At 41.5% G+C, this 16224-nt stretch overlaps 1 protein-coding gene across 2 annotated transcripts; it reads right to left on the bottom strand.

Annotated features, from left to right (window-relative positions):
- Nucleotides 1–9574: 9574 nt before the first annotated feature.
- OTOR (otoraplin) lies at nucleotides 9575–16162 on the bottom strand. Of its 2 annotated transcripts, XM_064647590.1 has the most exons (4): nucleotides 13984–16162; nucleotides 13380–13519; nucleotides 12707–12817; nucleotides 9575–9864 (listed from the first exon to the last, which is right to left on the bottom strand). In XM_064647590.1, the coding sequence occupies exons 1-4, from the start codon at nucleotides 14105–14107 to the stop codon at nucleotides 9841–9843; spliced, it is 399 nt and encodes a 132-aa protein (XP_064503660.1). In that variant the 5' UTR covers nucleotides 14108–16162; the 3' UTR covers nucleotides 9575–9840. The 2 variants fall into 2 exon arrangements, with proteins under 2 accessions (XP_064503660.1, XP_064503659.1); XM_064647589.1 differs by lacking the exon at nucleotides 9575–9864 and having other exon boundaries at nucleotides 12257–12817.
- Between the last annotated feature and the right edge of the window lie 62 nt (nucleotides 16163–16224).

Raw genomic sequence — 16224 nt, 5'->3', positions numbered from 1 at the left:
TTACAAGACCAGAGTTCTTCATCAGAATTTACCAGTCTCCTGAACCCTGCCCAGCAGCACCCCAGCTGCCCCAACCAGTCAATGAAGTATTCACAGTTTTCAATCCCCTTTCCCAATTCCCTTTCACAGGAAAAAAAAAGAAAAACTGAGCAGCAAGGCTAATGTCCAGTTCTGTAATCTGCTGTTTTATGTCTAAACAGCTATTCCCTTGTCCTGAAGGGGCTCCAGGTCACAGAGGTCAAATCCCCATCAGTCCCACCCTTCCCCAGACAAGCCAGGAGAGGTGCTGAACAAGGCTGTCATGTGCAAGTTCACTGTTTTATGAAAGGGTGCACAAATGGATCCAGCTGTTATTTTACCATATCACCCAACTTCCTTCCTCTCTATCAGGTATTCAAGGGAAAGACTCTTAAGAGATCTTTTCATCTATAAAAAGCTTGTCAGCTTGTAATACTGCAGAGCCCAAGTTAATCTCCTTGAATTAAATCAATACTTCAGCCAAGACTGATGCTATGACATAATGGACAAAGGCTGAAAGGGAAGCACAGGCTGAAAAATTCACACAAATACAGACAGAATATAAAAGACAGTTGCCTATACCCCAGACCTAATTCCTTTAAACTGAAGATCTCCAGGCACACACCCCCATACCCTCCTATTATGGGGGAGGCAGCAGATCTATGAAGGAAATAGACTTTCAATTTTACAAGCAGTAAACTAGTGCATCAGATGCTAGTAATTATGGACCATTAACATTACAATAGCTTCTAAAGTGTATTTTTCTATCTTGAGCATCCAGAGGTTAAAACACTGCAGCTAAGAATCTTCAGCAATGTGCCTACTGTAAGAGTTAAAATACCCAAACCAAAGCACTTTCCCAGTAGGATGTTATGTTCAGAGAGATCTCGTCTCTGTTCTCAAATACGAGTTCCATTGTCTCAAAAGGCTCCAGCAACAGCCACTTCTGATTTCTCAGAGAAAACTTTCTCTTCAGTCTCACGAAATTTTACTGAACATAGACACCACATAGGCCTAGAGGGAAGCAAGTTATGGGGAAGACTCCAAGAAAAGATTTTAATCCACATATATGTCAACAAGCTCCTGCAAAATTCAGATGATCGCAGCTCTGTGATGCTGCTGCAGGCCTTTCTATGGCAGCTCCCACCAGTACATCTCCTGGTAGATGTGCAGTTACCCTTAACTCTGCCAACCTTTGACAAATCTTCAAAACAGGAATGCCAGACTAGTGGCAAGAATGATGAAGACAGAGATAATATTTAAGTGAGGAGGGTCTGGCCTTTTCTGATACAGAAAGATCAAAGGTGATCAGTTGCCCTGTATCTGCAGATTCCCAGTCTGCTATCAGGAATCCATGAGTCAACAATTCGAGTGGGCCACCAGTTGTGGCACAATCTCCTTCCCCATGCTTGGGCCATATTTACTCAAATTCATAAACTTTAGTTTCAAAGGTTGGTTTAATCAGCTCTGGCTCCTGAAGAATTTAAAATGGGAGTGCCTCAACACTGCAGCTCAGTCAGTAAAACATCACTTGGATTCGTGGAACAAAAGCAGTGTTCTGTCAGCATTTTCCAGAAGTATTCGAATCCATCACATAGACTTAGATGATAATTACTGTGCTACTACCTGAAGTAAATCTACAAGACTCAGATCTAATTGAGCATCAGGGAAGATACTTGAGCCTCTAAATTCAGCTACTCTAATTAGAGCTGATCTGATATCCAAAGGTGACCTCAAAACCTGCTATTACTCTGTAGAGGGCAGAGTGCAGGCAGCATGTCCAAATCTTTGGTTTATTTGAGCAAAATGAAGCACTATCTCTGTAGACAGGTAGCTTGTGACCGTGGGAAAACCAGAACATTCCTATGTTCTAGTACTCGAAGTGGGCTTTCACAAATTGTACAACAGCCTCTGCAGCCACCTACAGCAGCAGTGCAAGGCAGGAACTCATCAGCTGCAGATTAGGAGCCATAGAAATGAAAGAGAGCCCATAAAATGTATCTAAGACACATCACACACAATTCAGAGTAACACACAGCCTGTTTAATGGATGCGATGCTGCGGCACGCAGAGGACAATAACACCAGAGGTGCAAGACAGAACTTAATTAGTCTAACACCTAGTTCTGTGTGTTGAAGAATTCCTTAAGCTAGTTTACAGCTGGATAGCGGTGGCAGCACATGTCACAAAGCAGAGAGCAAGATTTTTTAATAATATAGTCATAAATTGACTTTCCCTCAACACTAAGGCCCCCAAAATAGCCCATTTTAGTCACCATCATTCAGAAAACTTCCTATTATTGTGTATTATTCACAACATTTCATGGTAACCGAGAGACTGAGTAGGAGGTTTGTACAGAATGGGGTCTCCACCATTTTCCTCCAAGGAGGTGAACAGTTGCCCAAGAGGCACAGCCTGTGCTCTATGTGTAGAGACTAAGGTTAAGTCTCTGAAGGACTGGTTTAAAAGCTCACACTGCAGTCTCAGTAAGAGGATCATGAGTGAGCTCTACCTCCACACAGGGGAACAACCTGTTCCACACCTTTCAGAGCTGATTTTCTAACTCTTCTGGTTCAGCTTGCTGACTGATTGATACACAGAAAACAGAGCCATTTAAAAATGGATGAAGAAGATGGTTTTGCTCTTGAAGGATTAATAGCTTTTATCTTCAAACAGTTCTTCCTCATTCATCCATTAAGATCAGAAACAAGAGAAAGAGCAATTTATTTAAAAAGGTGCCTGGCAAGATGGAAACAAAAGCATTCTCCTCAAAAATTAGAAGGACTGGCTGCCACTACCTGTCAAAGCTTGCTAACATTTGGGCTTGCAGCCAATTCTGCAAAGGCATTTAGTTTTCTGTTTAGTGGTACAATCACTTAGAATCTCTGCCCTGCATTGGTTTATGAGCAAAGTGGAAGGAGTCAGCTTATGTACATATCTGTGTTGGCACTTCTAGTTTGGAGAAAGTGCCAGCTGTAGAAAAAGTTAAATCTTTCACGGTTACATTCAGGGTTAGAAAACACGGTTGACTGTATTTCTGTAGGTTCTGCAGTCTGCAATCCTGTGGCATGGCAGTAGCACTTATGCAGACAAAGAAGTGGTTGATAGTTAAAGTATTCATGGTATGAGTGGAACAATCTATACCTTGAAGAAAACCATCCTTCATGTGGAAAAGGGCTGAGGAGGGTTCTATAAATCTCTGTGCTGCTTCAGTGAAGAAATAGCTGTGGGATATGACATGAGGACAACAACCTTTCCTCAGACAACATTCAAAGTGCTCTTAAAAACTAGTACAATAGGTGATTCGGTTACAGGTCTTTTTTTTTAACATTAGTGGAGAAGGACTGATGGTGGCTTCAAAGAAGATAAGAGGGGTATAATGTAAAGTCTTCAAAGCACAAGGTAGCAGAAATCAGAACTATTTAGGATTATTATTATGATAGTGTTTTAACATTCATGTTTTTTCCTACTAGAGACAGATAGCAACAGCTGTTTGTTCAGAGTGCATCACTGCTACCGCAACACAGGGGTGCAAGGTGCCAGGAGAGGGGCCCAGAACCAGCACACAGTGATTTTTGTTTCTTCGTTCCATAGGCCAACAACGGGTATGAATGGCTACATCTTTCTGATAAAAAAATTATCTGAAAACAAAGGAGACAAATTCAAAGCAGCTGACTTCAGAATAAAAAAGAACCAGTTGGTTTCATCATCCACTTGGAGACACAAACAAGGCTGGCTTATGAAGGGGAACCTAATGATGATCACACTGAGATGACCATGGTGTCATGTATTAAGTACACAGGACTCTGCTGCTTTAAGTGACATTGCAACACCAGCTGAGAACCAGAGCATTGAGCTCCATTACATCATGGAGACAACTATTCCTTGCTGCACTGTGCCTCCCACAAAAACAAATGCTTTAAAAGCTGCCAATCTTCCCAATCACACCAGCTGCTCTTCATACACAGCCAGCCATCAGCAGCTACCAAATTGAACAGAATGGGAAAGTCACTGCCTGCACTCTGGAGCCTTCATGCTGACAGATTAAGTTTCAGCACAGCTAGAACCAAAGTGCCACAATAGCTCAAGGTAGAACAAGGTAGAGCTGCAGAACTCACAGCATGGAAGAGTATTTCAAGAAACATCTTCATCACTTGTTTGTGCAACAAACATAGTTATGGTGGTATTTAGTTGACTGGCTGAGGGTGGAAAATAATATTTATGTTTGCATGAAGAGTCAAAATAAGCATTTTTTTACTACGCATTTTTCCCGCCCCATAAACTCTTCTGTTAAACTTAGTTTTTCTGAAAAACTGCACTTTTCTGATAATGCTCCAAACAGGCCTGCCAGACTCCCTGTGTTCACTGGTCACATTCAGGCAATTTGAAGCAACTCCAGAAAGCATCAACACCCACTAGTGTTTACTCAGAAATTGTATGAGCTTCCAAACAGCTCAATATTTTCCCAGTGCCCAAGTGTATCTAACACATACAAATGAAAACACAACCTAAATTGCTCGGCAGCACATTATGACTTCATACACATGTAGGCTGTAAATACCAAAGGATGACCTGGCTTAACAGCCTGAACCACAGACTTCATAATTTCCTGCCCATGGCTGTTCTGAGTATCCTTGAATAGCTACTTCCTCCTGCACTTGCTTCTCACCCTTAAAACAAAAGAAAAAAAGAATATACCAAACAAAAAAAAAACAGTGTTCAGGACAGAACTCTGTCTTCAACACAAAAAGTGGCAGTTCAAACCCTTAAGAACACGTAGCATTTGCTTACAAGTCTGCAGTACAAACAGATCACAAGCTAATGAAAGCATATTGAACTTGTTCCGGCAGAAACCCATGTCTCCCTCAGGGAAGGAGGTAGTAATGCCTTAGGGACAGAGACTTTGCTGTCTTCTCTCTATTGATTAAGTTTAATGACGTTTTTTTCTGTAGGTGCAGCTTTTCCTGTTGAAAAGACAGCACTTGGGCCATGACACTCTGACCTTTTCTCCCAAGTTAACTGAAAGTTCCAAAAGTCTGCCTACATCGCAAAAAGCAGCATAAGGAAGAGACCCTTGAGCTAGCTAGAAACAGGCTGCAAGCATTAGTTACAGCACTGTTGTGTGCTGCAAAAACTGTTTATTGAGTTGAAAGACGGGGCTAATTACGCCAGGGACAATATCACACTCACATGGCCAAGAAGCTTTCAGGAGCCACATCTATAGCTTGAAACAACATGATTTTGTGCTTTGCACACGTAACTGCGTCTGTTACACGTTGAGTATTCTTGCAACACAAAGTGGAACTAGTCAGGTATGCTAAGCTACAGTGTCTGGGATGAGCTTCACAAAGCAATGACACAAAGCTGTGAAAAAATTCTTCCAGGGATACTAAATGCAAAGACATCACCTCTGGTCCAGGGAGTGCAGGGATGAATCTGTCATCTAACACAGGATGGCTGTGTTCTTGAAAGCACAAGCTACATCATCTGTGCCTTGTTCCCGTTGTCTGGACCATCTTCCATGTCAGTTCTGCTTTTCTCGGGTCTTTTAAGGCTCCAGGCATCTTTCTGCACCAGTCTCCTACCCCATCTCCTACTGCTTCCTTTCAGTACACAGTTCTCTCACCCCCACTGGTATCATTTGAGCCAGGAAACTTTATCTGCTAGTACACTTCTACATTTACAATATTGTTCTTGCTTTGAGTCACAGCCCATTCAGTGTCTCCCATCACAAAACCCAGGCTAAAATACTAATTTTAGTAAGACGGGTTATATGTCAAGTGGAAAGAGTGTGCGGACACATTACAAAGATCCATTTCCATGTGAAGGAAATGGAGAGAAATTAAGGCTTTGGTTGGCACCATGATCAATACATGCTGTACAGTATATTAAACTAGACTGACTTTACATCAGACCAGTGCTAGCAGTTTTACCCTTTGTAGCATAAAGGGCTGGCAACTGCCTAAAGAACACCCCAGGTATCAAGCTAGCTGTATTTAGATTAAACAAAGCTGTGTTACTCTTTCCAAAGAGAAGAGCAGTTACAACATCTACAAGAAGCCATTCACTGGAACAACTGACCCATATTTCTCTCAAAGATTTTCAAAATCCACTAGAACTCTGAAGGAAGTAAGAGTGTTTCTCCTGGGAAACTTTTAATTGAGGAATTTCTCTGTTCTGCACCAGAACTGGGAACTATCCCCTTCTGTCACCAATAGCTGCCCCGGTAACCTCCAGAAGTGAGGACAAGTAGGATGCACTTAGCCAGAGTTACAATCACGAGCAATTAGAGTTAGAATTTCCCTGTATCATAGCTGAGAGCCTAGACCCATGGGTTATTACTCATGCAGAGGAATTTCTCCACCTCTGACTTCCAGAAAGTCTGCCTGGGACTTAAGCCATCTCCAGCCAACAAAACATCACTGAAACTGGTAGATTTATAATGGAATACTCACTGGTGTGGGCTATACTCCAACACAGCCACTAGCAGATGGACTGGCAGCTCTTCTCTTCCACACTGCTGTTCAAAGGGTATGCCACACAGGAGGAAAAAAAAATCTAATCTGAGTAGAGCTGGGTACTACACCTACAAACCCAGTCCACCCACTTAAACAATTTTACACACCCTTGTGGCAAAAATACAGCAGTGAAACCCAGTGTTCTTCTATGGGCATTTCCCCACCTGAAAAAAAAAAAAAAGTCTTTGCCCTCTAACAAATCTTAACACCACTGCCACTGATTGAGGGCCTAGCCAAAGGCAGTGCTTTGCTATAGAATGTATGAAAAAAGCATTACAGTACAGACAGGAGAGCTTTCTTTAAGCTGCATTCTGACCACACTATCACGTAAGACAAGCTTTACAGTTTGTGTACTTGCTCAAGGCTAAGTGTCCTTTTGCATTTTACGCTCTTCAGAGGAATTCACATCTTTATTTAAACAATGCTGAGAAACTCAAATATTACTCTACATATATATTCAATGATATTTACTTAATACTCATACAGTTTTACGCAATACTATATATTTTGAGCTTCAGCTTGTCATGGGCTGGCAGTGTAATTTCAGTCTGAGCAGGAAGAACAATCAGCCTCACACCAGCTCCTTGTGATTTGTAGTGACAACGCTATTCATCCATCCCAAAGCAGTTTTCATTACCCACCCCTGAAAAAAACAGCCATTTCTAAACCCAAAAGCCATTTTGCTTCATAAACCTATCAGTCACCTCTGGGGGCTGGTGACACAGCCATACTAGTTCAAGAAAACCAAATAGAAGTGGGAGGCTGTAAGGGAAAAAACCCTGCAGACAGGTCAGTGTCAGCCAACAGAAGATAAAGCATCTTTGCCAGAGAAGAGGAAAGAAAGACAAATTATCTTTCAGCTTAAATAAGGTATTTCCAGTAAATAAATATAAATGAGGAGTAGTTTAATAGCAAGCACTATTATGAGAATCAACAGAGGCCCCAACTTATTCTTTTCCTTACCTGGCTACTCCAGAGCAAGGAATCCTAAATTTCAAGGCCAAAAGAAGTCTCAGGTTCATATCAGACAGGTATTTTCTTGCAATAGCCAGCTCAAAAAAAGTACTCTGTGTTACAGAGAATAACAGAACACAAACCATCACATTTCACCCCCTCCTACATCTGCCCACCCTACCAGCCACTCTCCTTCCTCAATCTGTCTTTGCATCCCCCAATTTCACCCTCACCCTGCCCAGGTGGTGATTTTTTTACAGCACCTGTTGCTCATCCCCCCTTGATCTCAGTCAGGGCTGCAATCAGCCCTTCATTAGCTCTGGGCCAGGGCAGCTGGGGATGTTTCTCCTCCACCAAAACCCTCATGCTGCAGCCTGTGTGTGGAAAGGAACTTGGTACTTACCATCTGCCTACTGTTTTGTGTCACTAAAGCTTATTGTGCAGAGCTGGCTGACACACTGGTAACACCACTGCACCACTGTGGGTGCAGGCACCTTGAGCACTGTCTCATTGCCACAGGGCCAGCACACTTCAGGAACACGCAGTGCTCTTGTTGTCAGACTGCACTGGCATGACAAAGTTGTGGTGGCAAGAACATATTTTCTGTGGAAGAAACACGTTGCAGGAAAGCTCTGAGTGAACTCCTTGTCATCTGTCATAAGCCCTGAGGCATGTGTTTTGTTAGCAGAGTGGATAACAAGATGCTTACAGCACTGTATGTAATTAAAAAAAAAATCTACACTGTGAAATGTTAGCGTTGTCACAAGTGAGAATCAGATAAGCATGTGTGAATCCTTCTGAAACTCAGTCATCCTTCTTGTTACTAACACCACAAATCAGAAACCTGGCCTGCTGCTGCACAACTAGAGCATGTTCAGGAACAAGCTGGGCAGGGTCCACCAGCCCTGATGGGAGAAGCTGTGTAAGCTGCACTTCTCAAGCCTAGGGAAGAAACAGTTCCCCTTAAACTACAAGGGGCATATTCAGAAGATGGATCTGGGCTTTTACTTGAGGTTTTCTGTGGAGGAAAAGGGACAATGGACCTAAATTTAAAAAACAAACAAACAAAACAAAACAGCTCTCAGGTAAAGCAAGTAATTTTCACTATGACCTAAATTTAAAAAACAAACAAACAAACAAAACAAAACAGGTTTCAGATAAAGCGAGTAATTTTCACTATGAGAATAAATAAAGGAACGAGTCACCCAGCATCCTTGGAGGCTTTTAAGAGTGAGCAAATCTGTGAGCACTCTGATGTGGATTCGGTGTGATCCTGATTTTGGTAGGAGACCCCGAGGACCCTCCCAGCTTGGGTGTCCTTGTGATGCTACTAACCAGCCTTCGGAGTCCTTCCCAGAGCCAGGCAGAAGCCAGCCGCTGGATGTCACCCTGCGCTCACCGAACAGTGCTGCTCCCACCGGCAAACAAGGGATCAGATCCCATGGCAGCGGGAAGGCTCGCTCAGTTACAAGCTTCTGACTTAAGGTAATGACTTATGAGTATTACACTTCTTCAAAGACATCCTTGTTGAAAAGTACACAACAGGTTAGTTTAAAGGTTTCTGAATCCCTGCCTGAGGTTGAAAACTTAATACTGGCTTCAGACAATTAGATGCCATGAGTTAAGAGTGCATTTCGAGGCCACATTGAGAGTTCTACACAACCTTTTTTAAATGCAAACCTGACACACACCTCAAGCTGTGCATGTTTCCCCTATGCTGTGATAAAATGAACAGAAATAGACCTTGAGATCTTGTCAAGTGTACATATGACTGAAACAATAATGGTGAAACTGCTGTGATTTCCAAAGAGAAACTGCAAGGACAACAATCACTGTAGGGGAAAAAGAAAGATTGTAGAAAATCAAAAGCATCCTCCAATGCCCCCTAGCATAGTATTGATTCTCCCCTCCTCCTGAAAGTCAGCTCCTGTTTATTTCAGCCAGGTACGCTGCAGCATGAACACTGAGGGGTTTGAATGCCAAGCTGTGTTTTTCCAAAAAAGATTCACCTAAAAATGTGAAATGCAGGAAGCAGATCTGAGTTCAGTTTAATCCCATTCAATGCATATTCATACCAGAGAGACTTATAGCAATTCAAAGGCTATCAGCTTTATTAACAAGTAGCAAAGCACATGCAGGTAAAAAAATTTCTAAAGAACAAATCCTATGTGGGACTGGGTCCCTCTCCCAAATCACTCTCTTTAAATGAAAATTTTATTATTTTGGATAAAGATTACTTGTTCCACAAACACCTATTACAGGCAGAGCTCTGTGTCCAGGGAGGGTGCCCCGGTTTCCTCCCAGCGGCTTCCCTGGTAGCAGCCGAAAGATTGCCTGACTGCTTTCAGTGCTATTCACAGAAGAAATCAATGTCCTGAAAAAGAGAGTTAAAAGGAAAGATGTTTTGAGATTACTGAAGATTAACATTCCTTTATCAGCCCCCAAAGGTACATGAGTAAATGCAAACACAGAATACATTATAATATACGCAAAGTACACCATAATATATTCAAAGCATTCTGGAAAAGAAACAGGCCTTTTGTCTTTTGACTCCTTTGCATAGCTCAGATTTGTTCTGCCTTGAATTCTTAAAATTAATTAGACAATACCTCCTTCTCTCTTAATTTCAAACGATTCCTTTATCTCCCTTTTTTGTTTCGTGTTTCTACATCCACACCTGGATTCATTAGTCGTATGTAACCCCTTATCCCCAAACAATTCCTAATCCCACATGAAAAGGATGACTTAGACTGAGGCTGTGCAGTACAGTTGCTACGGAGAAATGCTGACTAGAAAACAAATGCCAATATTCTGTTTGAAAACTTCTGGCATGGAATAGACTTTCAGAGCATATTGCTTCCTTCCTGCTACTACCTTACATGCCTACACAGATCTTGATTCTGTTGCACGGAATTATCACACTGTGGTGCTCATTTCCATCCAGTGTATCCCAAATAGCTGCCCACTGCACGCAGGAAGACAGGGAGCTGTGGCAGAACAGCTGCTTACTGGTAATGAGAGTGCTCTCATCTTAGCCAGCAAATGGCCAATTTTAAGTGACAGAGGGAAGGCAGGCAATCCGACACCACTTTGTAGTACACATGGCCTGTTGTGCTCAGTCCATTGTACTCAATTTGATTCAATGGTTCAGAAGTAGCAGCACTGAGAAAAAAAAATCTCCTAAGATTTATTGCTCAAACAGCAACTGACAGGCATGGATTACCCAAGTGCTGCACAAAAGGAGGCTGAGAGAAGTTCACAGGCAGGTTTACTATAGCAAGATCTGCAGCTAATGGCATGCATTGACTCCAACAGTGAAAGTTACTTTTGGGGATGAAAAAAAAAAAAAATAAAAGGAGGGTCAGAGACACAGAGCCCCCCAGGCTGATGTTCTCTTTCAGGCTTCAGGTGCTCCCCACAATATTGTTCCCCACTGAGTTCCCTATCAGTCCTTTCTTCACACAGTGCCATCCAGTGCCATGGGTTTTGCCATCCAGTGCCTTGATCAGGGCAGATGCTGGATGCTGATTTATTGTTAAGCTTTGGGCATCACCAGATCTCCTTATATAAATATGAACCCCTTCCTAAGAGAGCACACCAATATTGGGCTTTGCAGGTGCAAGGCCAGGGAAAACATTGCAAACAAAGCAAAAACACTGAGAGAAGGTGTGGAGCTGTGAGCGAAAGACTGGCTCCCAACTTGCAGATGGAAAGCTGGTGGCATCTGTGGAGGTGTGCAACACTAGTTGTGTGTAGAACAGCTCCTTTAAGGGTTATTTCTGGAGCAGGTAGCATGTCCACAGATGGGTCAAGGTGTGCTATAGACTGTTTTAAATGTGAACAAAGAGTCAGATCCTGAAGGTCCTATTTGCAACATACAGCTGAGATCAGTAGGACATGAAGAACACCTCTGTATTGCCTCCTATTTTCCTCACAGTGTTCCTGCACAGCAAGAATGTGAAGGAAGGGTGAAAGGACTGGAAGTCTGTGTCAATAGTTTTGTGAAAGAAATGACTTGCCAATTAAAACTCAGTATTGCAGCCTGACAGGACTCCACTGTGGACCCTGAGTCAGGCTGCAGGCCAAGGCAGTGCTTCACCTACTCTGCTTCCAGTTCAGCTTGCCATGCAGCAGACTGGCCGTCATATCATTGAGAAAAGAGCTTAGGAACATACTTTAGTCATTTTTTCATGTTCTTTGACTAATTAATTACTGCAAAGCTTCTGGGACAAATTCGGAATAACCCGGTGTAGTGTCAAGAAAAGCAATCACTGGATAAACATTGGATAAAGATGTGCATTTCCTCAAATAAAACTTGTCTGACACATTGTAACACAGATCCTCTCAACTATTAACCTGAAACAAAATTCTTCCTTTCACTTATTTCCTCTGTGTTAATCAGACCCATCTAATAATCTGGACCTAGGATTAAAGACTCCAGATACAATTTCCAGGTTGACACACTAATTGTATTTTGCCATATGCTGCAAAACAGTGTATAGCTAAACATTCAGTATGGATGAAGGTAAGTACTGTAAGTCTACCACTCGATTTGGTTTTAAGCACAGAAATAAGCTACCAGTAAGCATTAGTTTTAAGCCAAACCATACCAGCCTCTGAAGAAAGGACCCTCCTCTTCCACTCCTCTGTGAAGTGCTTCAGATATTTAGTAAAAATACAAATTTTACGGTATAGGAAACCCTACTGTGCAGTATCAGGGACAACCATCCTTTCAGAAATGCAGCCCACTTACTCACAGAACACTATTGTGCTTCCAAAACCTTTTTAATTCAATTTTCTGGCATACCATTAACTTTGTAATGGAAAGCAAACATGCTCTCAGCAATCACAAGTCCTGTATGGCAGTGTCCATCTGTATGCACAATTAACAGAAGGCACACTTTTACACATTACTGAAGTTCACAGCACAATAGCCAGGCTCTAAAATAGAAAGCTTTGGGTAAAAGTTACATGGCCTTGAAGGAATACTATCCAAATCAACAGGAACTCTAATAGGATGAAGCCCTTATTCCAGCATTTGTAATGTCTGCAGTATGAAAGCTTATGTTAGGGATCTTATCAAGGCTATTTGCCTGTATAAAGATTGCATCCCTAAGCATCTGTAACATGCTACAATCAACTTCCACAATCAGCAAATTAGCATTACATAGCCAAGTATAATTATGTAGCCAGCTTGGCTTTTGCAAATTCCTTACCGTTGTAGGAACAGTCTTATTTGCTTCTTGATAGATATGTTGCTCTGAGACTAAACTGCTAGGGAAATAACCAACTGTCCCCATATGGTCTTCATACTGTTCTCCATAAACCTTCAAGCAAGGAGATGTATAATTAGGTACCTTAAAACAATCCTCATCTGGTTCGAGCTGGTTTATCATTTAGTCAAAAGGAGTCACCCAGTAGTGTTCTTACTCTGGTTTTACACTTCCTAGGTTCCAATCAGCTGGCATATGAAACAAACCAGGCATAAAGCTCGAGCAAACTGATACTGCTTGTAGTTTGTCTGGATCTTTTTTTTGTAAATGCAGTTAATATTTATCTTTGCTTCGCTTAAATTTAAGAGTTTTGTGACCAATTGTGATAAAAGCTTTCTCCTCCAAAGTTTCAGCAAATAGCCACAGAAAAGAACTGTTGAGCCCTTCTGTTAAGATTCAGTTCATAATTCTATATAGCTATTGAAGATATTTCATTTTAAAAAAGAAAAATATTACAGCCCTCAAGACTCCTCAACCAGTCTGTTTAAACTTTCACTTTTAAAACTAAGTTGTTGCTTTAAAGCCCACAATAGCTTAGCATTAGCATCCATTTTTTGACAGAAATGTGTGTTAATCTACTTCTAGTTTGTTCATATATACAAGAATCTCCTCTTACACTTCCAGCCCAGAATTCTCCAGAGTCTTTTTCTTTCACTAGTTTTGAGTAAACATAGATCAACTGCCCTTTTCTAATATTGATGAATCTGCAGTCTGAAGCATTATAATCCTCTTCTGCTCTGGCAAGGGAAATAGTGTCTAGGAAAGAAAAACACCAAAGGAATGAGATGGAGGTATTTAAATACATGGATAATTTTAGAGAAATACAAATACATGTGGGCTTTTATGCACATAGGTAAAACTATTTCCACAGATAAAAATAGGTTATCTTGAAAAGAATTTGCTCTGCTCATTTTGCTATTTTACAGTAAGCGAAGTAACAGCTTAAGATTGTGCCATTTCATCACAGTGAAAGTTACAATCCTTCTCTCTACACTTAATTTTCACTTAAAAGAAAAATGTCCTTTACAAACCCCACTTTGCAGTAAAATTATATGTGAAATTCCACATCACCCTCCCACTCTACTTTTAAAGCTGACAAGTCAATGCAAATGTAACATAGCTAAGTAAGCAGAGTAGTTTTCACCTCTCTCTAACACATCCGAACTCCACCGTTATTTTTGAGACTATTTTGTCCTCAAAATTAAAGCAGATTTACTTACAGACACAGTCATCATCAGCACACAGTTTCTTGCTGGAAAGCTTGTCCATAAAAACTCCAGTTGCAAGAGGACACATTAAGCTGAGACACAAAAGTAAAACCACCAAATAAACACGTTGTGTCATTTTTCTTTGCCGCAGCACTTGAGGAATGTGTGCCAGGTTCGATGATTCCAGGCTTTTATGGAAGAGGCAGACACCTGGACAAACACGCTGGGCCAATGGGAAGGGGCTGGGGTGACATTCCACCCCACCAAAGGAGCCGCAGGCAGGGGGAAGATCTCAGGGTCCACTCACAAAACTGAATCCCCTCCTAAAGCCATTCTGCATTAACATTTCAATCATCAACTGTATTATTTAAACAGGCTAAGCCTTCCTAGACTTGTCTACAGCCTTAATCTTACCTCAAGCAAAGTTTGAAAATGGAAATTAAGTCAGATCCTGCTAAGCAGCGAAGGAAATTACATCCTTCCAAATCCTCCTGTCCTTCATTTTTGCAACTGCTCACTGACAAGCATGATCTTTGCTGGACTGTAAACCCTCAGTGGCAGAGATTCCCATTTCCATCTACAGAAAGGACCTACTGGGACTCTAATAGACGGATGCAATGTAAGCAAACCATTAGGGAGTTTCAACGCAGGAAAAAGGCTTTGCAAGTCAGCGATTCGAATTTGAAATTTAAGAGTTCAAGCACCACATACTTGTGCAGGTAAGATCCCTCCCCCAGGGGGATGCAGTCACAGCAAAACACACAGGTCACACCAGGACAGCAACAATTTCCCCCTTTTTACAGAGTTTGCAGATGCCAGACACTAAATGGTGCCACAGACTGACTTAAAATGTCCTCTTTAAACCTTGGAGAGGACACCTGGAATTCATCTACCTTCCTCAAATCTTGTCCTAGCATACATGAAGCAAGACTTGTAGGGAGTATTTTAATTAAAACACATTCAGGCACACACACACAAAAAGAACACCCACCAGAACTGCTGTGGGTGCTGCCCTGTCAGCAATTCAGAGTACAGGCTGTCAGGCTACAGAAGGCTGGTCTGGATCAGTCCTTAGATGTGACAAAAAGCAAGTCTGGAAATTCCTAAACAGCACTCCAGAGAACCAGCGCTTCCCAATTCATGAGGAGGCCTGAAGAGCTGTTGGCTGTACCAGCTTTCAGCCCACAGGCAGAACAGCAGAACCTGTAAACTGTCATCAAATATCCCACACTCTCTTTTAAAGACGTTGCATCTTGCAACTTCTAGCATCACCTTCCCCTCACAGCTGATTTCACCACATTCTCCTCTAACCTTCCAGCCCATTACTCCTTCCTCCGAACTCCGATATGTAGTGTCCAACTTTCCTGGCAGACAGCACCAAACCCTTGGAAGTGAATAAATGTGAAAAGCAATGGCAGTCTCATGTACACAAACTAGTGGGATGCAATGACAGCATAATTAATACCCATAGAACTACGACTGCAAAAGGAAAATCAAAAGGTTCATGATGGATTAACTGTCATTTTTGCTCCCTTACGGGCACATGGAAACAATTTTAACTTACAAGTATTAGAACACTCACAAAAATCACTAAAAAGAATGAAAAAAACCTGTATATGAAGACAGGTCAGTAACTGAGATGATTGTGAAAGAGGTATCATCTTGCAATATATTCTGGGAGCAGATGAAATTTCAATTTTTTAGGTCTTGTGCAAAAAAAAGTGGCTTATGTTGCCACATACAAAACACTACAACTTTTTGAAGTGATTTTTTTACCAAAACATTTAGAGCAGTTACAATACTACATCTGATTATTTCACTGCATCCAGTGTTAATTACATAAGACCTGCACGGTTTTTAATAAATGAGAAAACATAAAGTAAAACAAACCTAACCAACCCAGAGGCATTAGGAATAGGTATTTTGCAAAAGAAACTTTTATGTTTCTTCTGGGGACTTGCTTCTACTGCCAGTCACCATGATAAAACCAAGTTGAACAACAGTGGTGTCAAACTGCAATTTCTACCCATAGCTGGGGAAAAAAACTCGCTAATGATAAGTCATTTTTCCTAAGTGACAAAATGTTCTTGTTGAAAAACAGCTGTCCCCTTGATAACGAGGCTGAAGGTTGAGTACTGTATTTATTCTGAATATGCTGGCATTTAGCATTCCTGATCACACTTTTTGCTTTGGAAGGACAGCTATTTTTCAGCACCTACTTCTGAGAAATGAGTGTCACCTTAAAAGTAGTTA

Source organism: Pseudopipra pipra, chromosome 3 (assembly GCF_036250125.1).
Source record: "Pseudopipra pipra isolate bDixPip1 chromosome 3, bDixPip1.hap1, whole genome shotgun sequence".
Classification (NCBI taxonomy): domain Eukaryota; kingdom Metazoa; phylum Chordata; class Aves; order Passeriformes; family Pipridae; genus Pseudopipra; species Pseudopipra pipra.
This window is presented reverse-complemented; position numbering and strand designations above follow the sequence as displayed.

What these genes read in the sequence shown, in the direction of transcription:
- OTOR (XM_064647589.1), bottom strand. Translation starts at nt 14,107, where the DNA reads ATGACACAACGTGTTTATTTGGTGGTTTTACTTTTGTGTCTCAGCTTA. An exon ending in TGCTGATGATGACTGTGTCT is followed by an intron (nt 13,520 to 13,983) that starts GTAAGTAAATCT and finishes TTTCTTTCCTAG; the next exon opens with ACACTATTTCCCTTGCCAGA. An exon ending in GAGAATTCTGGGCTGGAAGT is followed by an intron (nt 12,818 to 13,379) that starts GTAAGAGGAGAT and finishes CCTTGCTTGAAG; the next exon opens with GTTTATGGAGAACAGTATGA.